This window comes from Nilaparvata lugens, chromosome 3 (genome assembly GCF_014356525.2).
Source record: "Nilaparvata lugens isolate BPH chromosome 3, ASM1435652v1, whole genome shotgun sequence".
NCBI classification, from domain to species: Eukaryota; Metazoa; Arthropoda; class Insecta; order Hemiptera; family Delphacidae; genus Nilaparvata; species Nilaparvata lugens.
In genome coordinates, this window is record NC_052506.1 from 59,754,119 (window position 1) to 59,777,497 (window position 23,379).

The following is a 23,379-nucleotide window of genomic DNA, read 5'->3' on the forward strand; positions in this document are numbered from 1 at the left end:
GGAGCTCCTGAAATTTTTACAGATATGGGACTTGTGGCAGTGGATAGAGCTTATCAATGACTATTTCAGGTATAAATGTGATGGCATAGAGCCATTTTCGAGAAAATCGCGAAAAACCCTGTTTTTGACAACATTTTTGCCATTTCAGCCGTCATCTTGAATTTCATTTGATCGAAATTGTTCTTGTCGGATCCTTATATTGTAAGGACATTAAGTTCCAAATTTCCAAATTTCAAGTCAATCCGTTAATTGGGAGATAAGATATCGTGTACACAGACGCACATACACTCATACGCGCGCACACACACACACACACACACACACACACACACACACACACACACACACACACACCACACACACACACACACACACACACACATTCACACACAGACCAATACATACCCAAAAACCACTATTTTGGACTCAGGGGACCTTGAAACGTATAGAAATTTAGAAATTTGGGTACCTTAATTTTTTTCGGAAAGCAATACTTTCCTTACCTGTGGTAATAGGGCGAGGAAAGTAAAAATTGAGTTATTGAGGCTCGCGAAGCGACAGTGAATTCCAAAGCCAAGGAAATTTTCAAGGTTTGGATGGAAAACTCTTCACGGGATTTAGAGAAATCTGTGAAGATTTTTTCCAGGCAGGCCTTACGAATTACCTTTGCGAATTGAGCCGCTACCACTTTGATCACCTTCTTAAAATCGCAAACTAATTTACATTGATCTATTATATAATACTCAAACAAGTATAGCTAATTTTTGATGGTTTCAATAATACAATTATTTATTTTTTTGCAGGTGAGAAAAAGTGATCAACTGAACAAATTTAACATTCCTGGTGTTGTGAGTACAGTAAATTTCACAAATTAATTGGCTCCTATGACGTTCAGAATATTCATAACTTTTCTATCGTTCAGAATTCATTCTTTTACTGGTTTTTTGATTTCAAGACTTGAATGTCTGTGAAAAAATATAAATTTTCTCAGTTTTACCGGATAAGCTTAAAACTATATAGTATTATAGAAGACGTAATCTCGAAACATTAAAAGATTTTATTCTCTAACAATAAATAAACAAACAAATCCGCTCGAATGAGCAATTATTTCACTTAGTAAGGAAGTTAATCTTGTTTTCATTACTGCATTCTTTTTCTATTTTTTTATATTCGATTCTCCTCATGTATTTCATGAGGAAAATATTGTTTGACACCATCCAGTACAATCCGTATTCCTTTTCCATTTACGCAGTAAAGGCTTTTGCTAGCAACTCACAAGCGCACACGCGTGCTCACGGACGGGGCAGATGGCAGATCGCTCTATTGCGGAAATAGATTTTCCCAGCTGCGGTCTATTCTACTGAGTAGAGGTATTCTCTTTGTTGGAGGAAGAAAGACGCCCTGGGTTATTGTTCGCGCACAAGAATCTCTAAATTGGACCTTATCTTATGCGGGGGACCCTGGAATTCCTTTCTGCATAGTTTTCAAGGCAGGCTTTCGCATCCTTTCCTTCTCTTTCCCAATATTGCTCATTGAAATTTTTAATTGAAAAAGCCTTTTATTGTCTTTGTGTAATTATAGTGATCATAATTATGCTTCTTACAGAATAATTCCTTCTATGTGAATTGAATCCAAAATGTTTGACCTTTTTTGTGAAATTTTTATTATAATCTTTTATTTATCAATACAATTGAGAAATTCAAATATATAAAAATGCATTAGTTCCATTTCATGTATTACGTACTAAGGCATTTTTGCAATCGAACTCAAAGTATTAATTTCAATGATTTGACGAAAGTATTCTCGGACTATCTTTATATGAAACTAAGCAGAACTTTATACTTCATAGGAACTGTAGTATTCTAAATTTTTCCAAGTATAAATTGTAAAATCTATTAATAATAATAATTACAATTATAAACTACTTAAAGATAGCAATAGGCTTTTCTTTAAATATCTAGAGTAAAGTTTGGAGTATCAATTGTTCAATCAAAATTTTTATTATAGCAAATTCCTGCTAATACAATCAATATCCAAGTTTACCTAGCAAAACATATTTACTTGAACACTCGATGAAGATGGGAACGAACGTTGATTTCGAATACACGCTGATCACAAGCAGTATGCTCTTGTGTGGTATGCTCTTGATAGTGACTGACAATAATGTGTGTTTGCTTCATTATTGGGTGTCAATCACACGGTTCAACATTGTGCTTTCTGCAACAAACTGTCGGTCAGTTGTCGGGTGTGTGTTTGACTTGAGCGTTCGGCGTGCTTGGCCTGACATTCATGCTAATTCACGCTAAGCACAATCACTCAATCGTGGAGAAGGGTAAATAGGTGAGTAATTGCTTACGACCGACGACACCTTATCCGGCGTAGGAGGCTTTTCACTGTTGTCGTCGCTTCTCCATCGTGTTGGAGGCCTTTTGTCGCACCTTTAATTAGCGACTGATTTCGGTCGGCAGAATTTGGTCTGTCACCAACAGAGAGTGTGAGTCAAGGAAGTGTGTTCACGCATGCTGCCAATGTTTAGAGTGAGCCAGAGGATTCTCTTTGTTGTTTCGAATTCTAATTGGTTCCTGATTTGAAGATTCAATACTTTGGCGTGATAGACGTGAGCTTTTGGCTAGTAGCAGCAGCAATTGATTCAAGAGAGCTCACTTTCTCACCAAAATTGAACGTTGAATTCACTGAACCCATATAAACTGCAACCATAAATGTTAATTAATTCGATTCCATAACTAATTCTGCACTGCATACACTCTGTCAAATTATCAAGACAACTACAGTGTTTATTGTTCCGTTCGAGTGATATAGATCACATCAATACAATTCAGCATTCAGTTAGAAGGTGTAATATCTTTTCGAGGTTGAGTGGTAGAGAGGACTTAGAAGTCCTAACTCCGCCTTATAATAGAGATTTTCTATCTTCAGATCAATCAATCAATCAATTTATTCTTTGATTGTACATTTTTTACAAATCAAATCAAATTTATTGCCAAATTCATATAAATAATTCACAAAACATGGAAAACAAAATTCAGTTTCATACATTAGAAATTTACTAACAAAAATACAAAAGCTTTTATCGAAACTAAAGAAAAAGAAAAAAACAAGATAGTGGAGTAGTTCATAGTATAAACATAAACGTAAACATAATATAATTAGTTTGATATAATAATAATAATAATAATTATTATTATTATTATTATTATTATTATTATTAATTATTATTATTATTATTCGTTTTGATATAATTATCAAGAATTTGAAATTAGTGCAGGATAACATTACGGTATATAAATTGGGTTCAGTTTGAGAGACAACTTTCAATAGTAAAGGGGGAAATAATTTATTTGAATCAGTGCAGGATAACATTATATAAATTGAATTCAGTTTGATAGACAACTTTCAGATAGTAAAGGGGGAAATAATTGAATAAAACATAATAATGAAGATATTGAATGAAAAAAGACTAAGAAATTGTCAAAAAACCACTGATTTATTGATAATTAGAAAGACCGGTTTCGGTTATTACACCATTGTCAATCTCTGATAAACAGTCTCTGATAGATCTCAGTTTATCAGAGATTGACAATGGTGTAATAACCGAAACCGGTCTTTCTAATTATCAATAAATCAGTGGTTTTTTGACAATTGCTTAGTCTTTTTTCATTCAATATGAATAATTACCACAATATCAACTTCTCAACTACACAAAAAGTAATAATGAAGAATTGATGAATGCCTAGAATTAAATTATTTTGACAACATTTTCGGTCTTGATCCAGTTCTCAATTTTTCTTTTAAGTGCTTTAGAGGGTTTTATTTTTATAAAATGTTCTGTAATAATATTTATTTGTTTATTTACTATGTAGTTGAATTGTCTTCTGCATATAGTTAAGTCAGTTCGAGGAACAATATATCTGTTTGCAGATCTGAATGTTTGTTTGATGCAATGTAAAGATTGAATCTGTATGATTGCTGATATATTTAATCAGATTTCTAATATATAGCTGTGACTGTCATAACTCCAAATTATAGAAAAAGTTGGTGACTAGGGTATCGTCTGGGCACTCCCAAGGCTGCCTTGAGAATACCCTTTTGAATAACATTCAATTTTTTAAAATGTGCTTTGAAAGCGCCACCCCACACCCTAATTCCATACTGGAAGACTGACTGAGCATATGCTATGTATACCATTTCACTTAGACCTTTGTCTTTGAGTAAGCTCAAATTATAAAATTTGTGGATCATAGATTTCATTTTGCTACACATACTATTTTTATGCTTATTCCATCTTAAATGAGGGTCCAGAGTGACACCTAAATACTTTGGTCACGCTTTCTAAAACGGAACTAGTGCAAACCGGTTGATTACGATTGCTACCGTTCATGCCATACAAGCAATTCACATTGTGTACTCTCACTGTATTTAATTGAAATCTGATATCATCAGGTTGAGTACTTGAGTTTGGTGAAAAAGTCATATAAACGCTCTTCGAGTAATTCAGTGTCAACGCATTTCTAACAAGCCACACTCTCACACCAGAGAGTCCGATGTTGGTTAAGGATATCACGTTGTCCCATGAAGTCCCCGTAAAAACCAATGCAGTATCATCAGCATAAGACAAAACTCTCATCCCTTGATAGGAAGAATGGATAGATCATTTATATCAACTAAAAATAAAATTGGAGAAAGAACTGTACCCTGGGGTAAGCCAAATTCTGTTAAAGTTACTTTGCTCTCTTTTCCATTCAGTAATATCATTTGTGTTGTTACCCAAATAACCAGAGAAGAGTTTCAAGACCGGACCACGAAATCCATATTTTTCAAGTTTTTCAAGCAGGTTGATGTGTGGGACAGTATCAAATTCTTTGGCTAAGTCCAGAAACACAGCCAAAGATTTTTATTTGTGTTGAAATTAGATGTTATTTCTTTTACAAGTTCATTCATGGCATCCCCAGTACTCTTATTTTCTTGGAAGGCATATTGATACTGGTTTATTAAATTGAACTTTTTTAAATATGAGACAACCTGTTCTTTTATTATTTTTTCAAAAGCTTTGGATACATTACTTATGAGACTTATTGGACGATAATTGCCTGGATTCTTTTTGTTTGACAAACAACAATGTTTGGCAGTTCATCATATATAAAAACTAACAACAATAAATTGTTCAGGAATGTAAACAAAACCAAAAAACACAATAATTTATCTTATAAAATAGAGTATAATACTATACTCCATTACGGGACTTCCTCTCTTTTTGAGAAACAGTTTTTCCACTTCCAGCGCTGAATAATTACGTAAAATAGTATCAAATCTTCATCAATTTCTACTTACTTTTCAAAAAATAATCACTCTTCAAATCTTTTATATTAAGAAGAGATGAATGGTTGAGGCAAATTATACTTGCCTGTTCTCTCCGATCCAGTTGAACATGCATAATTGATATTGATCCTCACTGCACTGCTGTGCATCAAGTAACAAACAGAAGTCGCTACATTTACTGTGATGATCTCAAACACACTTTTTCTCCTAATTTCTTGGAAACACTGTCTCACTGGTGTTGTACTGTTTGGTGTGGTGGTCACGTGGTCTGCTGCAGAGCCCTCTGAACAATCATTGCTCTCGCTCGCAAATGGATTTTAAATACAAAAATCAATAGAGGCAACCTTTTCACTCGGACTTGTCCCTCCAGCTGGCGGTGACATCGCTCCAACTTTGTTTCCAATAAAAAGTTTTCGAAGCAGAGGTAGTCTGCCTGAACCCTCTTTCCCCTTCCCCACCCTTCTGATTCTCTGCAGCATAAATTCTACGTCAGCATTCAACTCCAAACACTGCTCTTAATTCATTATCAAAAAATACTCTTCTCACTTATTCAATATGCAGTGTTAATTTATTTAGTGTATTGTTTATGAATCACTTAATATTATCAGAAAATATATAAGTTGCTCCTCTTTCACTGAAACCTTGTTCCCTGCTTCGAAGGAGAGAACCTCTTCCAACCTACAGTGTTAGGTGATATTCCGGTTCATTTGTTTGTCTATGTATTTGGGGTGGTCACTCTTTTTCTGTTAGGTCACGCCAATTTGTTACCTATTCGATGACATCGGAATAACCATGACTATGCTAGTTCAGCTTTGAGATTGCATTGAATGATAATAGTCATAAACAGTTATGCTCTAGTTTTAGTCCTACGTATCTTCAGGATTCATTTTTCCTTGGTATATTGAGTACTCGTTTCAACAACAAAACATAGTAATGCCAAACTCAAGCAGACGGTTTTTTTGACGCATCCCAGTTGAGGATTTGCAGCTCTAATGGATTTTCTCTAGTTGGCGCCTACATAATACACTCGCTGACGCAAAAGTTGTCGAAGAAGTTTCCGAATCCCGAACGATTCGAGTAGACGCTTCCCTTCCTATCTGCCTTTTACTGCGCCTACTTGCTAGCAGAACACAACTAAACAACATACACGCTACTGCTATCGGTGCTTCTTGACGCTAACCCTATTTGTATGGGCTCGCATTAAGGAGGCTTTTGTGCAGTTGTGACTTGATCGGAGTGGTGGGTGGCAGCGGATGAGAGTGAGAGAGTAATATACATAGATAGCGTTCACACCAACTACTCGCCTTTATCTTGCCGACATAAGTCACACGTTTTTCCCAAAAAACGTTGCGATAGCGCCGCGCGCCCTGACGACTTGTTCAGTGCTCACCGCGTCACACCTCTCCGTTTTGTATTTTTCGCAGCACTAATTTCCGGCCATTCCCCCCGTGACACGTTTTTCGCACCATTATAGCAAGCATCATCATCGTTCAAGATGTGCTAGGTATCGCTTCAGGCTTACACAATCATCGACAACCATTAGATAGATATCTATTGAAGTTTATATCATCTATACTTTGAACAAGTGAAAAATTGTTATTTCTAGGCATCTATAATCTTTCAACGTGATATTTTCTGAATTCGTAGTTCTTTCACTTCGTATAAATTTCATGTTATATTTTGTTCACATCTTACTTTTCAACCTCAACCCAACAGGTAATAGCTCAATAAATAATTTTTAATAAAAATAAATATTCTTATCTTCATCTCCAAATTTCCTCTTTCTAAGGTTCCATTGCTATCAAGGTCAGCTACTGTTCTATTTCATAATCATACTTGGTCCATCAAATCCTTCTATATTCATGCCAGAAAAATGATTTTATAAGATTTTCCAATTGTTCATAGATATCGTTTCTAATTCTCTCTATTGTTTCTTATTCTCATTAAGATGGTCCTACTAGATCCCAAAAAATAATTGCTCGATAGAAGATCAGTGAAACTGCTAGATTAATGAAGTAGAGCTATTGATAAAATTTTATATGATAATGCTACTTGTTTCCCAATATTATCAGAGGAGCATAATTGCTCCTCAATATAATACAATATCTCATCTCCAGAGCCCTTATCTCCAGAGGAGATAATAGGCTCCTCTGAGCATATTATCAGAGGAGCAATATTATCAGAGGAGCCTTCGAGACAGTACCGAAATTCGTATCTGAATCATACGTTTTGTTTCACGACGTCCTTCTTCAAAGTACCCAAATATTCAGTATTTTGTTTATGTTTCTGAGATAGCAGCATAGACAATTGAAGGACAGTCCGATTTGTGAAAGTAGGTTGGAGCATAATATTGGATGAGAGCAGTTGGTTATAGGTGGTGACTGTTCATAATCGATTAGCTGCGCAGCGCAGTGGAGGCCGTGACACGCTGAGGTGACGCAAGACGCTGCGTTGTGGTGCAGTGATCACGCTTGGATGACGACAACCAACAACTTGGAGAAAAGAAACGAACGGTGACGCTCGAAAAAAGACTGCTAAATCTTCCGTGATGTGAACTGTAATCGGGGTCCGAGGACATACCAGTAGTATTTCTCCTCATATTTCCTTCTAAGCTGCTGTTTCTATCTGTCATGACTTTGATTGGCTGATAACTGGTACTGTTGTGCACTACTGCTAGTCACTATTATTGAACGGTAATAATGATGCTATCAGCTCTTAAAAGCAGTTGCAATTTTGATTGAAGAAAATGTCAAATTCTAGTGTATTTTTTCTGTTATTAAATTTAAATTGAGATGCTCTCACAGATTCACCTTACAGAGTTGTCAAAAGACCTTTCGGTTTTTTCCTCCAATTCTACTTAAACATTGTCATTGCTGTTACTCGTCTCCCACAACATCTATGGATAAGAATGACTTGAGCATCTTGAAGTAGCAACTTAACAAGGTTTCCTTCTGTCCACAGTGCGAAAAGACAATCTTTCCTTTTTTGAGTTATTTTTACTATATTGTTTTGTCATTTTCCCTTCACTATGTTGCCTTGATTGTTTTTTCGATCAACTTTACTATTTTTATTATGAACTTTCTGACAATAAATTGAAAATTTCAATGTAGTGTACTGTGGTCGCCGCATATGTGCATAGGGTAAGGCATTGCATTTTCCTAGTTAATGTAAATTCAAGAATCATGATTGATCTTCTTATTTAGGATGCATATGTAGTAGTGGACGAGTCCAACTGACTGCCAACTTGTTTTTGTCAGAACATTTGCAGTAGAGCCGTTAGTTCGATGAATAATTAAAAGGGTTCCGCTTTGCACAGGAAGTAATGAAGGTGTGCTTTGGGGATTTTTCTCCTGTTGCAGAACCAGGACAACTGGAGGGAAAAAAGGTAGAAAGGACTTGTGCGGCTCGGCTGGATTAAGAGGTTGCCGTCGGAAGCTTCTGAAAGATGCATAAGCTTGGCCCGTGCTCCTTTGACCGTCACCGCCTTCCCTCACCCACCCCCGTCGATGTGTTCTGTGCCAGTCTTTTGATGTGAATTAAATGCACGTGACATGCTTCATGCTTCTCTCTCCGTCACCCCTCATCATATACACACTCTCTCTCTCTATCATGAGCAATTAATATTGATATGAGTTACTTGGCTGCTCAAGCTAATTCTGCAGTACTTGTCTTTCCAAGCCAATCCATAGGTATACAAACAAGGGCGGAGAGTAACCCTCAACCCTCAACACTATCTCCACTACTCCCTTTCTGCATGATCATGAGTGGCTTACCAAAGTCTTGATGGGCTTTTACTGTCATTAGGTCCCTGCAATTGACTTGGAGATGGCTGAGTATACAAATAGTGTGGTAAAGTGTATGCACAGCTCTAGCACCGGTACCAAGAGTGTAGGGTGAACTGGTGACATACAACACTGCTCCCTACCAGCTTTATCGAAATCAGAATGCAATAACTATAATATCTGTTCAATGTCAATATAGAAATTTATTATAGAGAATTCTCATTGCTAAATCACTTTTCAATAATTTATTTAATTCATATTTCAGATAATTCGAGATAATGTATTCCCACCATGTTATAAGATTTTCCAATGATGATAATTCAAGTCAGGAAGGTTGAAAGGTTCACTAATGTTTGTGACCAAGTGCTACTATGATCACCAATTTCCATTTTCTAACCTCTCTCACGAATCATTTCAATGATTTGTACATTGGACTTCCAGTAACCAGTGCTATCATTCCACTCCATATACGGTTTGTGTTCTGTTGTGGGGGGGGGGGGGGCAGCGATTTGGGAGGGAGTTGTGTGGGAAAGAGGAGATAGGCTATTCACTCCTCTCACAGTGCACAGTGGTCACTTAGAGGGTTCACCAGAGAGTCCCCTGCTGCTAAGGGGTACACACATTTCCCTGGTGGTTCTGCCTTTTCTAATAACACGTGCTCTGTCTCCCTTAATGTACGATCCGATTTTCTCTCTTCTATTGATCTACAGTTCAGTCCATTTCTTGAAATTGATTGAAATCGTAGCCTACAATCAATCTATCACTTTTATTAGTCGTAGCTTGACTCAGCTACTCTCAGAATCAACAGTCCTTCGATGGTCATTATACTCCTATCCGTGCAAATATACTTCAGAGTTGGAGGAATTTGCGACGCAGAGAAATGGAGGGAGATCAGCCAATTTCAGTGATAGTCCGGCGCAAATGTCATGAATAAGGCTAAAAAATAACCACAATAATCAAAATAAGGCTAATAAATAACCACTCCGTGGTCATTTTTGGGTAACATACGTGGAAGATGTCTCAATTTCTTCGGTAAGTTCTAGCATAATAAGGTCATGATGATGATGATAAGTCGAAATCACAGGCAAACACCTCGGAAACAAGATGGCCGCCAAAATTTTCAGGATATAGCAATCACGCTATATAATATCATGCTTGTATTTAAATAACCGTTCAAGATATTCAACCGTTTTCTAGACGAAAATATTTTAAAAATCTTCTACTACAATTTTTGTTTCACAAAATTTTCCTCTAAACCGCATATTTTTTTAGATATAACCTTCAAAAGCCCAAAAAAACTTTTTTCAAATTTCATTACATTATAACTTTTCTTGTGCAAGAGATACAGAGGAATTTCAAAATATGAAATTTAAAGCGTTTTTTCAACTTTGGATCGATATATCATAATGCGCTGTACGTCAGAAAATGAGTTCTCCAGCACCCTCCAAAGGAAACCCTGCATGATTTCTGGTGCGTTTTTCCATACGCATAACAATCTAGAACTATAAAATAGATTTTTTCATGACTACTTCAAGATAGAGACTTGCAAATGGTCTCAATCTCTTCGTTACAAAAAGCTGAATAAGAATATTGATGATGAAAACAACGAAAATATTCGACATCATTGAAAAATTCAAGATAGCGGTCATTATTGACATAAATTTTTATATCGCTTTCTATTCATTTATTGTGAGAGATATCGTATTGGTTTTATCACCAAAGTGTTTAGAATAATTAACCAAACTATGATGTTCGAGAGAATCGTCTCATTTCGACCACTCTTTTCATGATTGAAACATCATTTTCAAAAACTTGAAACATAAATTTTTGGGGGACAATATTTCACTTTCCACTCTGTAAATGTATTTGCAGTGGACATACACTAATGTTATTGGTACAGTGTTGTAGAATATTTCCAAAGCTTCAAAATGACATCTGGTTGGTGGCTGTAAGTCCATATTCCACGGCTGGAGCGTCATCGAAAAAAGAGAAAAAAGTACTCTTTTCAGCGGAAAACACACTTTTCTATCAAATGCCAATCCCAACAATTAGAAAACCGTGTAACTCATGACTCCTTGTAGGTGCAGACTTGGGAATGGTATCAATCTATTTGTAATGATGTGTAGAAAGAGATTATCCATGATGGTAATCTCAAAAATGTTTGTCATAAAAAAAACAAGATGGCGGCAAAAATATGTCGATTTTCAAGAAATCGTCTGTAATTCTAATAATGTCGAGGATATCGGATCAATTCAAACATCTGGAAGCTCCAAAAAAATCATACTACAATATACGAAAGTTTTATCTAATACCAACAACTTCTACTTGCCTGTGATTTCGACTTATCATCATCATGATCCTCATTATGCTAGACCTAACGGAGAAATTGAGACATCTTTCACGGCTGTTACCCAAAAATGACCACGGAATGACATTTGCGTCTGGACTTATGGATAGTCATAGGTGGAAGCGCAGTTGTCAATTTGTCAATTAGAGTCAGTCGAGTCTGTTATTGCAGAGAGGAAACTTCCTAAGTTTATCATGAGCGCTTGAATACTCACTGGAAATTAGAGAACGCTGGCCGGTACACAACGACAACATAGCCGCCGTTGTATCCCTGCCGCTGTGTGCCTTTTCTGTTGTATACAATGTATACTCTGTTGTATACTCAACAGACTATATAAATTGTATTCTTTCAGTGGGAAAAATAGTAGAGGCAAGAAAATTGATTGAGCGCCATCATACTCTTCACTTTCTTAATAAATATTATTCCTGGACGTAGTCAGTTTTTATGTAAGGAAAATAATAATTATTACTGACAACACTGTTCAATCAATGTTATCGGTTCGACTTAATAACCTTGAGCTTAACTTGTTCGTTGGTAAAGAGATCGAGTTGCTCAAAAAACCATGCGCTTGCTAAGATTCAAACCCTCAACTGTCTCTTCCACAGTTGGTTAAAATTGATTCTGTCTAATACGCCACCGCTCAATCTATCGAGTTAGAGAAAATCGAGAGTAAAATAATTTTCTATCTCTCCTTCATTCGTCGTGGAAGTCATAGATGTATGCATACATTTTATTGTGTTTTATCAGAGCAGAGATTCATCCAATGAAAACAATCGTCCATCCCTCCTGTCGAGAACTTTTCCAAGCTTTTTTCGTTTCTCTCAAACTCGTTTATGAATTCTTCAAAAATGCAGAGCAGGATAATTTTTTCATGTAAGTTGAGACAATTCTGTTGAAACTGGCTATATTTGACTAATCTTTCACCCGATGCCATTAATAACGTTTTTCAGACTTGCCTTTTGCAGAAGGGTCTGCGAGAATCTAGATCTTGGTTGCGTAATTAGTGGAGAGGGGTAAATAATGGAGGTGGCTGGTAGTTGTGTAGGAGAAGGCAGCGGCCGGGTTTCACAATAATGAAATTACGACACCATGACAAGGGGCGCTCGGATTGACCAGTTCCCTCAGGACTCCTACAGCCTACTGCCTCCTACAGCACAACTCGTTCCAGTCTTGCTTGTTTCTTCTTTGTGATTCAATGTAAAAAGATGTTTCTTGTTTGCAACACCGTCAAACATATTGAATGTAGAAGAGATACCTTGATTAACTTAACCTGTTCAACAACAAAAAATTACCGTCAGTTATTAATCTTCGATTTTCAATTGTTGAATACTAGGAGTTACTGGACCCCTAGACTATTGGACTTCTTCTATTGGACTATAAGTTGTTCGATTGAAAAAAATACTACTTTTAATTGATAATAGTAGCAGTAACAGATACTGTAAAAAAACTCGATTATTTGGGAAGTTATCTGTAAAATATTACTATGAAGTAATTTAAAAAGGTAAGTAAATTTAAAAATAAAAGAATTTTCTATCTCTCCCTCATTCATCGTGGAAGTCATAGAAGTATACACACATTACCAGTGAATAATAATCGATGTAATGCAATATCAATATTAATATATTTATCGATATTGGAAATAAAAGTAGAGTAAAGGTATTGTGCGTAAAGTAGTTAATACGGAATCAGACGTTTGGCAAACTATTCGCTGCAATAATGAAAATAAGCTATCAGGTAGGAGGGAAAATATGAGACCAATCAACGTTGGTAAAATGGAGAAGGCGTTGCTGTGTGCTTTCCAAGTTCACAAATAAGAACTGCTTTCAGTTTCTGAGATTTGATTCAGCCAACTTAATAAAGGGTTCCGAGAATAATGGACGAAGAAAAGTGTTATGAATTTGGTTTTGGTGAGAGGGGGGGGGGGCAAAGGGCACGGGTGGTGTTTAGTTTCGAAACTTTGAATTAAATTTGCTGCGCCGAAGTGTGGGAGATGCGCTCACACAACACAGCAAAGTTGTACTGGCTGCGTGAGGCTGCGGCAGTGTGGTGCTAATAGGGTTAGACCCGCGCCCACTGCAACCAGTCATAGACGCCACCCTGCTCTGGTAGACCGATTGTTCTCCAGAGAATGTATCTCGGTTTTACGTCTCATCTCAGCAGCCATGTCTTTCTTGTTGCGCTCCGGATTGTCTTCTTCGTTTGGGAACTAATATCGTTGCAACAGCAGACGAATAAGTTTGTGGCTCCGTTAAGAAACAGAGACGGTCGGTCCGGGCAGCCAAAGGTTGAAGGAAGCGCTTAATGGAACTTTTTCGCTTAACTTAGCGTCTGCGATAGAAAGCGTCTGCGATGAGTTTAGGAAGTAGTGGCCGTTAGTGAGGCTAATTTAATGTGTGGCGCCTTGTGTTACCATGGCAACGACCCTTACGCACATGACCTCCTCCCTCCCTCCCTCTAATTCAATTTAGCTGGCAGCTGTCGATCTTTGATCGCCTCAGATCATCGCAAAGGAAATCAAATGTTGCCTCCATCAACTTTCCGTTTAAATCAGAAACTTTCTCGTTCAGTTTCTGTAATGATGTCTCGAGACATCATTTCATCATGTTGAATTACTTAGCTATCAAAGTGTCATCTCATTTAGAATTCACTTAGGGCCGTACACACTATCTCAGTTTAGACAGATCTAGACTACAGAAACTATATCACCATAATTATAGACTAGTAACTATTATCAATAATCACTTGAGGGAGAACCGTCAGCTTTTACATTGAAATCTCCGCTTGCGATCGATTTACAGCCTTCGATTAAGGTTTTTCCTCAAGTGATTATTGATTCTATCGCTTAGCATTAGATTCAGATTCATATCGCTTGCATAGCTTTTACATGATATAATGATAGTGGTATCGTTATAGCACGTATCCTTTCTCGCGTTAAAAAGGAGTCAGCTTCCTTTCCTGCGATGTATTTTCTCAACATTCATGAACTTTCCTTAGTGTAGTAATAAGGTTCGGGAATTATTCTTTATTACGATATGCAGAAGTATTTTCCTACCCTGTATATAATAGTATTTATCAATTCTAAATATATAGAAATCATTAGATATAATTATCGTATGAGCGTGATATTATGTACATCATTTTTGTAATAGTCCATGTGTATATTATATAATGTTGTTTTGCAAGAGGACAGTGTTCTGTACATACAATGTGCACGAAAGTTAGATACATTAGGCAGTGACAGAGTACATGGCTTCCAATCCTTCTGTGCTAATTGAAAGAAGCCATTTTTTCAGATGCAATTTCATTTTTATTATTTTATTGTGGCAGTTGAAAAGGGTTTTCATTGAGGAAGGTAACTGATTGAAAAATTTTGGTGCTAGAAAAAGAAAGGTTTTTTAAATAAAGTGCTGTTTGGCCTGACACCCCGGACAAACAACCCATCAGCCTGCCTCGTACGATAAGGGCCAGTAACTGAATCACAATAATCAATAGTTACGCCATCATTACCGCTCACTAAATAGAAAATTGACAAGACTTTATACACATACAAATGTCTTATGGGGAGGATACCAAGTCTACAGAAAAGGGGGAATGTATGATCGTGGCGACCCACTCCTGCTACAATCCTTATGAGTGATTTTTGGAGTTTGATTATAGGACTCATAATTGAATAGTAGGTGCCACCCCAACAGCTCAAACCATAATTAATTCTAGAGTGAGCAAATGAATGGTAGACATCTTTTAAAGCTTTAAGATTACAAAGACCCTTTTAATTGGTACATAGTTCTCAGGTAGAAATGCAATGACTTTTTCAAGTACGAAATGTGGGCTTTCCATGACACATATCTCAAAATAGCTTTCAAGTTGAAAAAATAGTTCACTTATATAGGAATCCATGATGAGAGAACTTTTGTGATCAATCTGTATGAAAAACATTGGCTTTTGGGTAATTGAATTCGTTTATTCCGCTTTTCAATCAAGAAGCAAACCTCTCGAAAGCAAATGACATGCGGTGTCTGTTGGAGTAGGAATGTAACAGTGGTAAGTCGTGATTTTATTGAATGCGGCCGCTGTTCAACTGATCGACTCGACTGGAAAAGCCTTTCTTCTCCCTCTCTCTGCCTTCGCCATCAAGTTCATTGATCATGTCGGTCGAATTGAAAGTACCGCGCAAGTTTTTAAACGTCCCCGCACGTATTATTGCGAAGGGCAGGCAAAGTGCTGTGGTTGCGTGGGGTGGCGGGGGCAGGGGGCACCGGCTAAGCCCTTCTTATTGCCTGTGGGCTCGGCTGGCTGCTTTCGCCTCAGGAGCCCGTTTACTAATTTTACGCTTTGATGCCCGCACTCAACCCCCCCCCCCACTCACCTACCACCAAACACCCCCATCAACCACCATCCGAAGACTGGCTTCGGTGATTTTTAACTTTGTCGGACCGAAGCCATACGTCATTGTCAGGCCTGATCCACCGAAATGTCCAAGCCAAGTTCGCAGATCCTCACAATCCCCCAACAGCACACCCTCAGGAAGCGTTTGCCTCGGGGGAAATCTGTGTATTGATCATTCACTTTTCAGATGGGGAGGACGGGGAATACATGCCGATGCACGACAAAACTCAGCGTCAGCATGTGCTTCCATCACTGCCATCATAGCTGCCTATTTTACCCAACCAAATTGTCCAAACTTTGGCATTGATCATACCTCTGGTGAACAAACTTCGTTTCACTCATCTGTCACGAGCGATTTCTTGCAACTTATTTCACTCCTAACAATCTTGAGGCCAATAACAATCACTGGCGTGATCTTTTCTTATATTATGTTGGCACATTTTTAGTCCTTTTATCGTGCAATAGAATCTCACTTAAAAATACATTTTTCAACATGTACCTAATAGGGTGGCATAACATTACATCCTAACCGATTTATTCCTATGTAATGAAAAAAATAACCTCTATCAAAGTGAATTTTTCGTCTGTTTAATAATTATGGTGTTATCTGATCTGGTATTAAATACTGTATATCGATTTTTGAACTTGGAATCACATAAACTAGTAATAATTTTATAATCCTAGTTCCTAGATAAATAGGTTATGAATTGTTTGATTGGTATGTTTCAGGGTCGGTGTAATCGAGATAAGCCACCATGCAAATACTTCCACCCTCCACAGCACCTGAAGGATCAACTGCTGATCAATGGGCGCAACCATTTGGCCTTGAAGAACGCCCTCATGCAGCAGATGGGTCTGACACCGGGGTCGCCTCTTGTACCTGGTCAAGTTCCTGCAGTGGTAAGAAACCACTTCCCCAACCAGTCTGCCAGTACCAACCCACATTAATTGTAGAATCAAACTAAAGCATGCTCTTCTCAAATTGATCTTGTAGAAGTAGTTGGTAAATCAGACTTCAAATTACTAAAATCTTTTGTACGGTATTGAAAAGAATGCAGAATTTCAAGACTCATAGTCTTGGGTTTGACAAGACCCTCAATTGTTTAAATTGCGAATACAAATTTTGATTTGATTTGATTTTGAGTAAATAATTTTCGCGAAGGTAAATTAAAAACATCTCTTTTGATAAATCATGTAACTGCATCTCATCTTCTTCAGCTGTTACAATAATGAAATCTGATTAACTCTATAATAGAGATTTTCTATGAAGTCTCTATGGAAGTATTTAAAGCATTTTCTCGGTTGCAGTCTAAATAATCTCAAACTTCTTTCCTCAATTTTTACTCTGACAGATTTTACTCGTTTTTGAGTCCGAAATTATTAGGCGTAAAATCCGTAGAAATCAATCTGAAAAAGCACTTACTCTGAGACAAATATTATTTTAACCCCTGATTATCTCTTTGTTCCATCTATTCTATGTTTTTTTCGGAAAGTTGAAAGTGTTTTCCATCTGCTCTAATTTTTTTCGCTGATATTTTATATTTATGGGGTTAGCTTCTTTCTTTGTATGAGACTAATAATTGATAACATTTAAATTATTTTGCCAGTAATTGCATTATTTGGTTCTATTCATAGTGAAACATAAACAAATTCATTTTGTTTAATTTTGTGCTCCATTGGGTATTCAGATTTTCCTCTATTGATTTTTTCAATACTATTATACTGGGTGATTAAAAAAGGACTTTGCAACTTTGAAAATTCATATAAATCTTATTACAGGTACAAGGTACACATCTGGTTTTGGTGTTGTTCAAAGGAAAACACTCCAAGTTTTGACTCGCGTAGTCTGCTAGTACCTTGTCATGCCGCACAAGCGCTAGCGGCAGTTACCTCAAAGATGGCTGCCTTCACTGGAACCGAGCGTGCTAGCTGTGTGCTTTGGTTTGAAAAACGGCATAGTGTACCTTGATATGTTGCAACAATTTTTGATACTACAGAACGTTGAGGATGACCGAGAACGAAATTTTTTCTTCATGCAATATGACGCACCACCACACTATCTGACTGACGTCCGGGATTTTCTTAATGACCGCTTTCCAAATCAGTGGATTGGCCGTGTAATGCGCCAATTGCATGGTCCCCTGGTTCCCCAGACTAACACCGCTGGATTTTTTCTTGTGGGGTTTCATAAAAGATATGGTGTATGTACCTCCTTTGCCAGCCACTCTACCGGAACTTAGAGCAAGGATTTGCGCTGCTGTTGAGCAAGTTACACCTGAAATGCTAGTGCGAGTCTGGGAAGAAATCTACTTTCTATGGGGTGTCTGCAGGATAGCCTACGGAAGCCACATAGAACATCTTTAGTTTAAGGTAAAAAAACTTGAATTGTTTTCCTTTAAGACAACACCAAAACCAGCTGTGTACCTTGTTTAATAAGATTTATATGAATTTTCAAAGTTGTCAAGTCCCTTTTTGATCAGCCGGTATTCCAATTTAGAAATTGTCGTTTTGTTTGATAAATGCATTAGCAGGCATTCTCAAGCAGTAACTTTATTTAGTCACATTTTCTCAGCTCCATTGACTGTAAAATTTTGATCAGATCAGACTCATCTAATTTTTGCTTTGAAAATTTAAGATATGATAATTTATTCAAAAATCTCATAAGTAATTATTTTTCAATATCACAATGATCTGAATAGCTTGTTTTGCTATAGTAAGTGTTTATTTATAATACTATTTTGAGTTCCAACATATAATTCAAAATGAGGAATGATATTAAAATGTTCAACATTATTTTTTGTAATACTTTTGAAGGACAGCATGTGGTTTTAAAATTGGGATTGCACTCAGAACATTCTCATCATCGTATCACTCTAATTTATTAAATGGGTCATGTTTATGTACATATCATGAAAGATGACTCATTTCAAATATTAAGTATGTTAACTTTAAGGAGTCTCGCAATAATTAGACCTAGTAGGCAGTTTTTTTACAGTTCACCCTACATTTTCTTAATAAATTCATTATCAATAGCCTCTTTTCACAATTCTTGCTAATTACTTAATCCTTGGATGTGGTTTTTTATTTTTAATAAAGTTCTATAACTTTTGCTCTTATCATGGATCAATAATGTTTTTTTTTTTTAATTTGCAGTTGGTTGATGTGTGTTTCTTATTTTGTTGTGTTTTGTTATGAGGTTGGCGGCAAGCTGCAGCTCTCCCCTGCCCCCCCAGCACTCACCTTTGGGCAGCCCCCTTTGGGCGTAATGGTACAGTAGTAACCTTTGCATGTATCCTATGCTATTAGCTAACAATCTTGCATTATTTTAATCTCTCTCTCTCTCCTGTAAAGATCATTGTTCGCTATCTACGCAAGAAAATTAACATTTATATTTTTGTTCACTTACAACAAAATCTTATTATTCCTATTAAACTTGATGCAAAATATGAAAATTGAAACTCTTGGGTATAAGAGATCCATCACCGTCCTGTATGAATGTTCTATTTCATTTATTCGATTGAGGCTCGTTTCTTGAGTTTCAAATGTTTTAATAATATCGAATAATTGCCGAAAGAGAGTCTCCCAGCTGTACGTGGTTGTGGTTCAAATCTCGCCAAGAGCAAGGTTTTCTGAATATTTCATTTCTCACGCACAAGAAAAACATGTATGCACATCATCAAGCAAAGAAGTCTCAACTTTGGTTTGCTGATGTGTTCTGGACTGGGACTGTTATTTCACTGAATTTTCGTACAGAAGCAGTTTTGGGCTACCGCCTTCTCAATGCAACCAATGAACATACTTTTGAAATCACTTCTCAATTACCATATTTATTTTTTTAATGAACTCTTAACATATTGTGACAGAGTCCCGAAGGTGCAAGCAATGGTCAGTACAGTTATATTGATAATTCTGTTCAATTATATTACTACCTTTTCAAATTTCAGTAGGCCTACCGTATTTCCTAGTTGGAAATAGTATCTGCTATTTACAAAATCTATTGTAATCCTATTGTTGCACAGCTTGTATTTTTGTTTCTGCTACATTGTACTGTATTATATTTCGGTGCATATGCTGTGCATGATTTCTGGTAACTCATTTCTCAGTTCCAACTAATACCATTGAAAATTCTCTGGTCTTTGTTCTTCTTTAGTAAATATTTAAATATCCATTTATTATGAAATTTTAAAAAATCATTGATTTCAAAATTGATTTAATTATCCGCTGACGTTTTTATTTCATTTGCAAACACTTTGATTTGTATATTTGTTATCTTCAAATGTCCTCCAATTTCAACAAAACTGAAGTCACAAAATGCACTAATCAATCATTTTTGAGTCATCAATTCAACTGAAATATAAATAAATTGAATAAGAATCAATAGGAACTCTTAAAATACAGTGCTTTGTTTTCTACAATTTTCTACACAATTTTTTTTATTGTTACAGTATTAATAAAATGCCTATTAGTATTAGAAAAATGATGTTTGCAATATTGTAGGGTGTTTGTGCTGATTGGATTGTTTGAATTGTTTAGGCGACGACGCCGTACCTGACAGGCATGCCGCAAGTGGGCAGCACGTTCAGTCCGTACTTCAGTCCCCCCATCATGGGCCCTGCACTGATGGGTCCCGACCCGGCGGCCTCACTCGGCATGGTGCAGCAGACTGTTGTCACCCAACAGAAAATGCCGCGCTCCGATAGGCTAGAGGTCAGTCTTATCACTTTTCCACACCCTTATCACCTGACAAAGGATTGGCTTATCGATCCCTCTTTCTGTTTCACATGACTTGAAGCAATCATAGTAACCCTTCTGTGCGGTATCGTAGTCTAATTCAGTTGTAGTGATTGATGCACACCTGACATGAATATTACATCATTATCATGTGCTTTGTACGCTAATACTTTGATATGGAGAAGCCACAATCTCACCGTTTTCAAGCCTAATTGATTGTTTTTTTATTAACAGTTCGTCAGAGAGTGATAGTATTCTCTTCTTGTTGATCTTTGCTTATTGGTGTGAAACATTCTTCTGTTTTAACGTAACAACTGTTATGTTAAAATCTATTTGTAGCACATGAAAATTATTTCTATTGGTTGACGCAGGATTCTGAATTCAATGTAAAAAGTGAATTAATTCTCTTAATTTCCATGTTAATTTTCATAAAGTGTAACCCAATAAACCTATCTCCATATATCAATTCGGGAACAAAAGGTTCATGCTAATATAATCGGAAAATTGCTATTTTTGCTTCAAATTGTAAATGAATTTAAGAGTGGATTGCATCAAATACAATTAGTTTCCACAAAAAATATTTTTTGAAAGGACGGAGGACGGATGAGGGAATAAATAGTTATATATTGAAAATAATTATTGAATATACAATGAATTTTCAACCAGGTTACTGACATTATTTTATTCATAAAATCTGCTACTTTGATGAAATTTATTGAACAGTTTTTTAAACAAGTAAAAGCCCTATTTGACGAATGCGCTATAATTCTGTAATTTAGAGTGAATTAAAGTGAGCCTACTCACAATGTGTCAATATAATAAATAGTGTATTTTTGCATTCTTTCTGGGAGCGATCGTAATAATAAAAAAACTCCAACCTGGTTGATGACATTGATACTTGTTACAAATTGTTGCAAAGTTAATTTCTCAAGTGCTTGGAAAACTAAAAAAAAAAAATGATGACTCATGTAGAATAATTGTCTCATATCAATAATAATTATTGTTGATTAGTGTTTAGATTCATAGTCTATTAGTAGATGCACCCCAATTAATTATAGGATAGTGAAAAGTGTAGGGCTTTGGATGAAATGAAAAGGTATGAATTTAACTCTCAATCTGCCTTGATTTTAAACACATCTTACTAAAATTCAGCGTTTTCATACCCAATATTTTGCATTATTATATATTTCTTTTATACTTCTCAAATATCTGTTTTCATCTTGATACAGGCATTTGAAAAATGATTTTACCACAGATAATTCAATTCAAGATTGATAAATAAGGACTACCAGTCAAAAATTTTAATTTCATACAATCTTTTTTTAGTTTTTATTTAGCATGTACATTCCACTCCACCATACCTCAGGAAGAAATCTACATTTCTATTTCGGATTCGTCTTGCAATATTTGCCTTATCAGAATGCAAGCCATATTTGCAGTAAATATTTCTCAAATATTATATTATATATTATATTATAATATATTATATTATTATATCTATTTTTGCAACCTTGTACTTTTTTATGTTGGAGTTGAAAAACCTGAAAATTAAGAAAAGTTCATAATGTAGTATTATAACCAATAAATCTTTCATGTTGAGCCAGTGGCGAAGATTAATTATTTTCTTGGAATGCCTGTAACAAGTAGCTAAGTTTTTGGTTTGTAAGTTTTTCATTAGTTGATTTTTATTTCCATTTTGGATTGTATCTGATTTCGTTCTTATGATTTGCCTGTCTTTCTAATTTATTAATTAATGCTTTATTTGGTCTCACATAATTTATCATGAACGTATTATCAAATGGCTCTTATATTCTATTTTTATAATTTCTTCGATATAATTTTGTTATAAATCATTCCATCCATCTTTTTGTTAATTTAAATATTTCTGCATGTTTGTGTTGTTTTGGTTTATCTATTTGAGGTGTGTGAATATTCAGAAGAGCAGCTTGAGGGTTATTTTCACTATAGTGAGTTTGACTGCCGATATTCTTCATTTGATGTTTATATGTTGCTCAAATTATCACTAAGTTCAATATTATTAGAATTTTCATAAATTTAATTACTATAATGTTCTTGGAAGCATAAACATACATCATGATGAACTTATATACTTATGATACTGATGATCCTTAATACTAAATTGTGGGTACTTTCTTGTAGTAATATATAATGAAAGCTTTACATAAATGTTCAGAGTATTCAATTTATTGAGATAATCGGTAGTCAAACTTTTAGCAACTCACTCACTACTCACTCTAGAATTATTAATTTTTGATATTATTGACAGTAATCAATATAATTTCCTCCTTGTAAATAACACCAGCAGCATTTGTGAAGTATATTGAAGAGCTGTTGGCTGAATATATCTAATAGCATGGGCTCCTGCTCTTTTACTATATCTGTCTTTATCTGTCCCTATTCTTATAATTTCTAACCACTGTGTGATTTATGCACCTGTTCTGCTTACCTTCCACCCATCAACCTGACCTGTAGTGTGTGTGTTTCTATCCCACGTCACAACCGTTGCTACTTGCTACTAGCTCTCCACTATCAAGCCCCATTCTCATCACATAATTTTTCAAACCATAAATTTATGTATTAATAATCAATATTTAAAATTCAGGATGGAATAATTATTTCAACTCTGATAATCAAAGTAAAGGCATTAAGATAATCATTTAGTAATAATAATCATTTTTAACACTCGTTAGAGAGATTATATCAGTTTTAAAAGTATGTGGGTCTTGGGAATCTTCCAGCAATAACAGAATGTAAAACTAAACTGTGAATAATGCA

The 23,379-nt window shown here is 35.9% G+C and overlaps 1 protein-coding gene across 47 annotated transcripts in view; it reads left to right on the top strand.

Moving 5' to 3' along the window:
- LOC111044278 (muscleblind-like protein 1) overlaps positions 1-23,379 on the top strand; it is a 586,938-nt gene that overhangs the window by 535,939 nt on the left and 27,620 nt on the right. For 39 of the 47 annotated variants that reach the window (XM_039424197.1, XM_039424189.1, XM_039424188.1 and 36 more), the window contains 3 exons: positions 16,582-16,752; positions 19,049-19,120; positions 20,386-20,559. In XM_039424197.1, coding sequence (XP_039280131.1) covers positions 16,582-16,752; positions 19,049-19,120; positions 20,386-20,559 — 417 coding nt within the window. The remainder of the gene's footprint in view (positions 1-16,581; positions 16,753-19,048; positions 19,121-20,385; positions 20,560-23,379) is intronic. The other 8 variants (XM_039424210.1, XM_039424200.1, XM_039424202.1 and 5 more) reach the window with 1 other exon arrangement.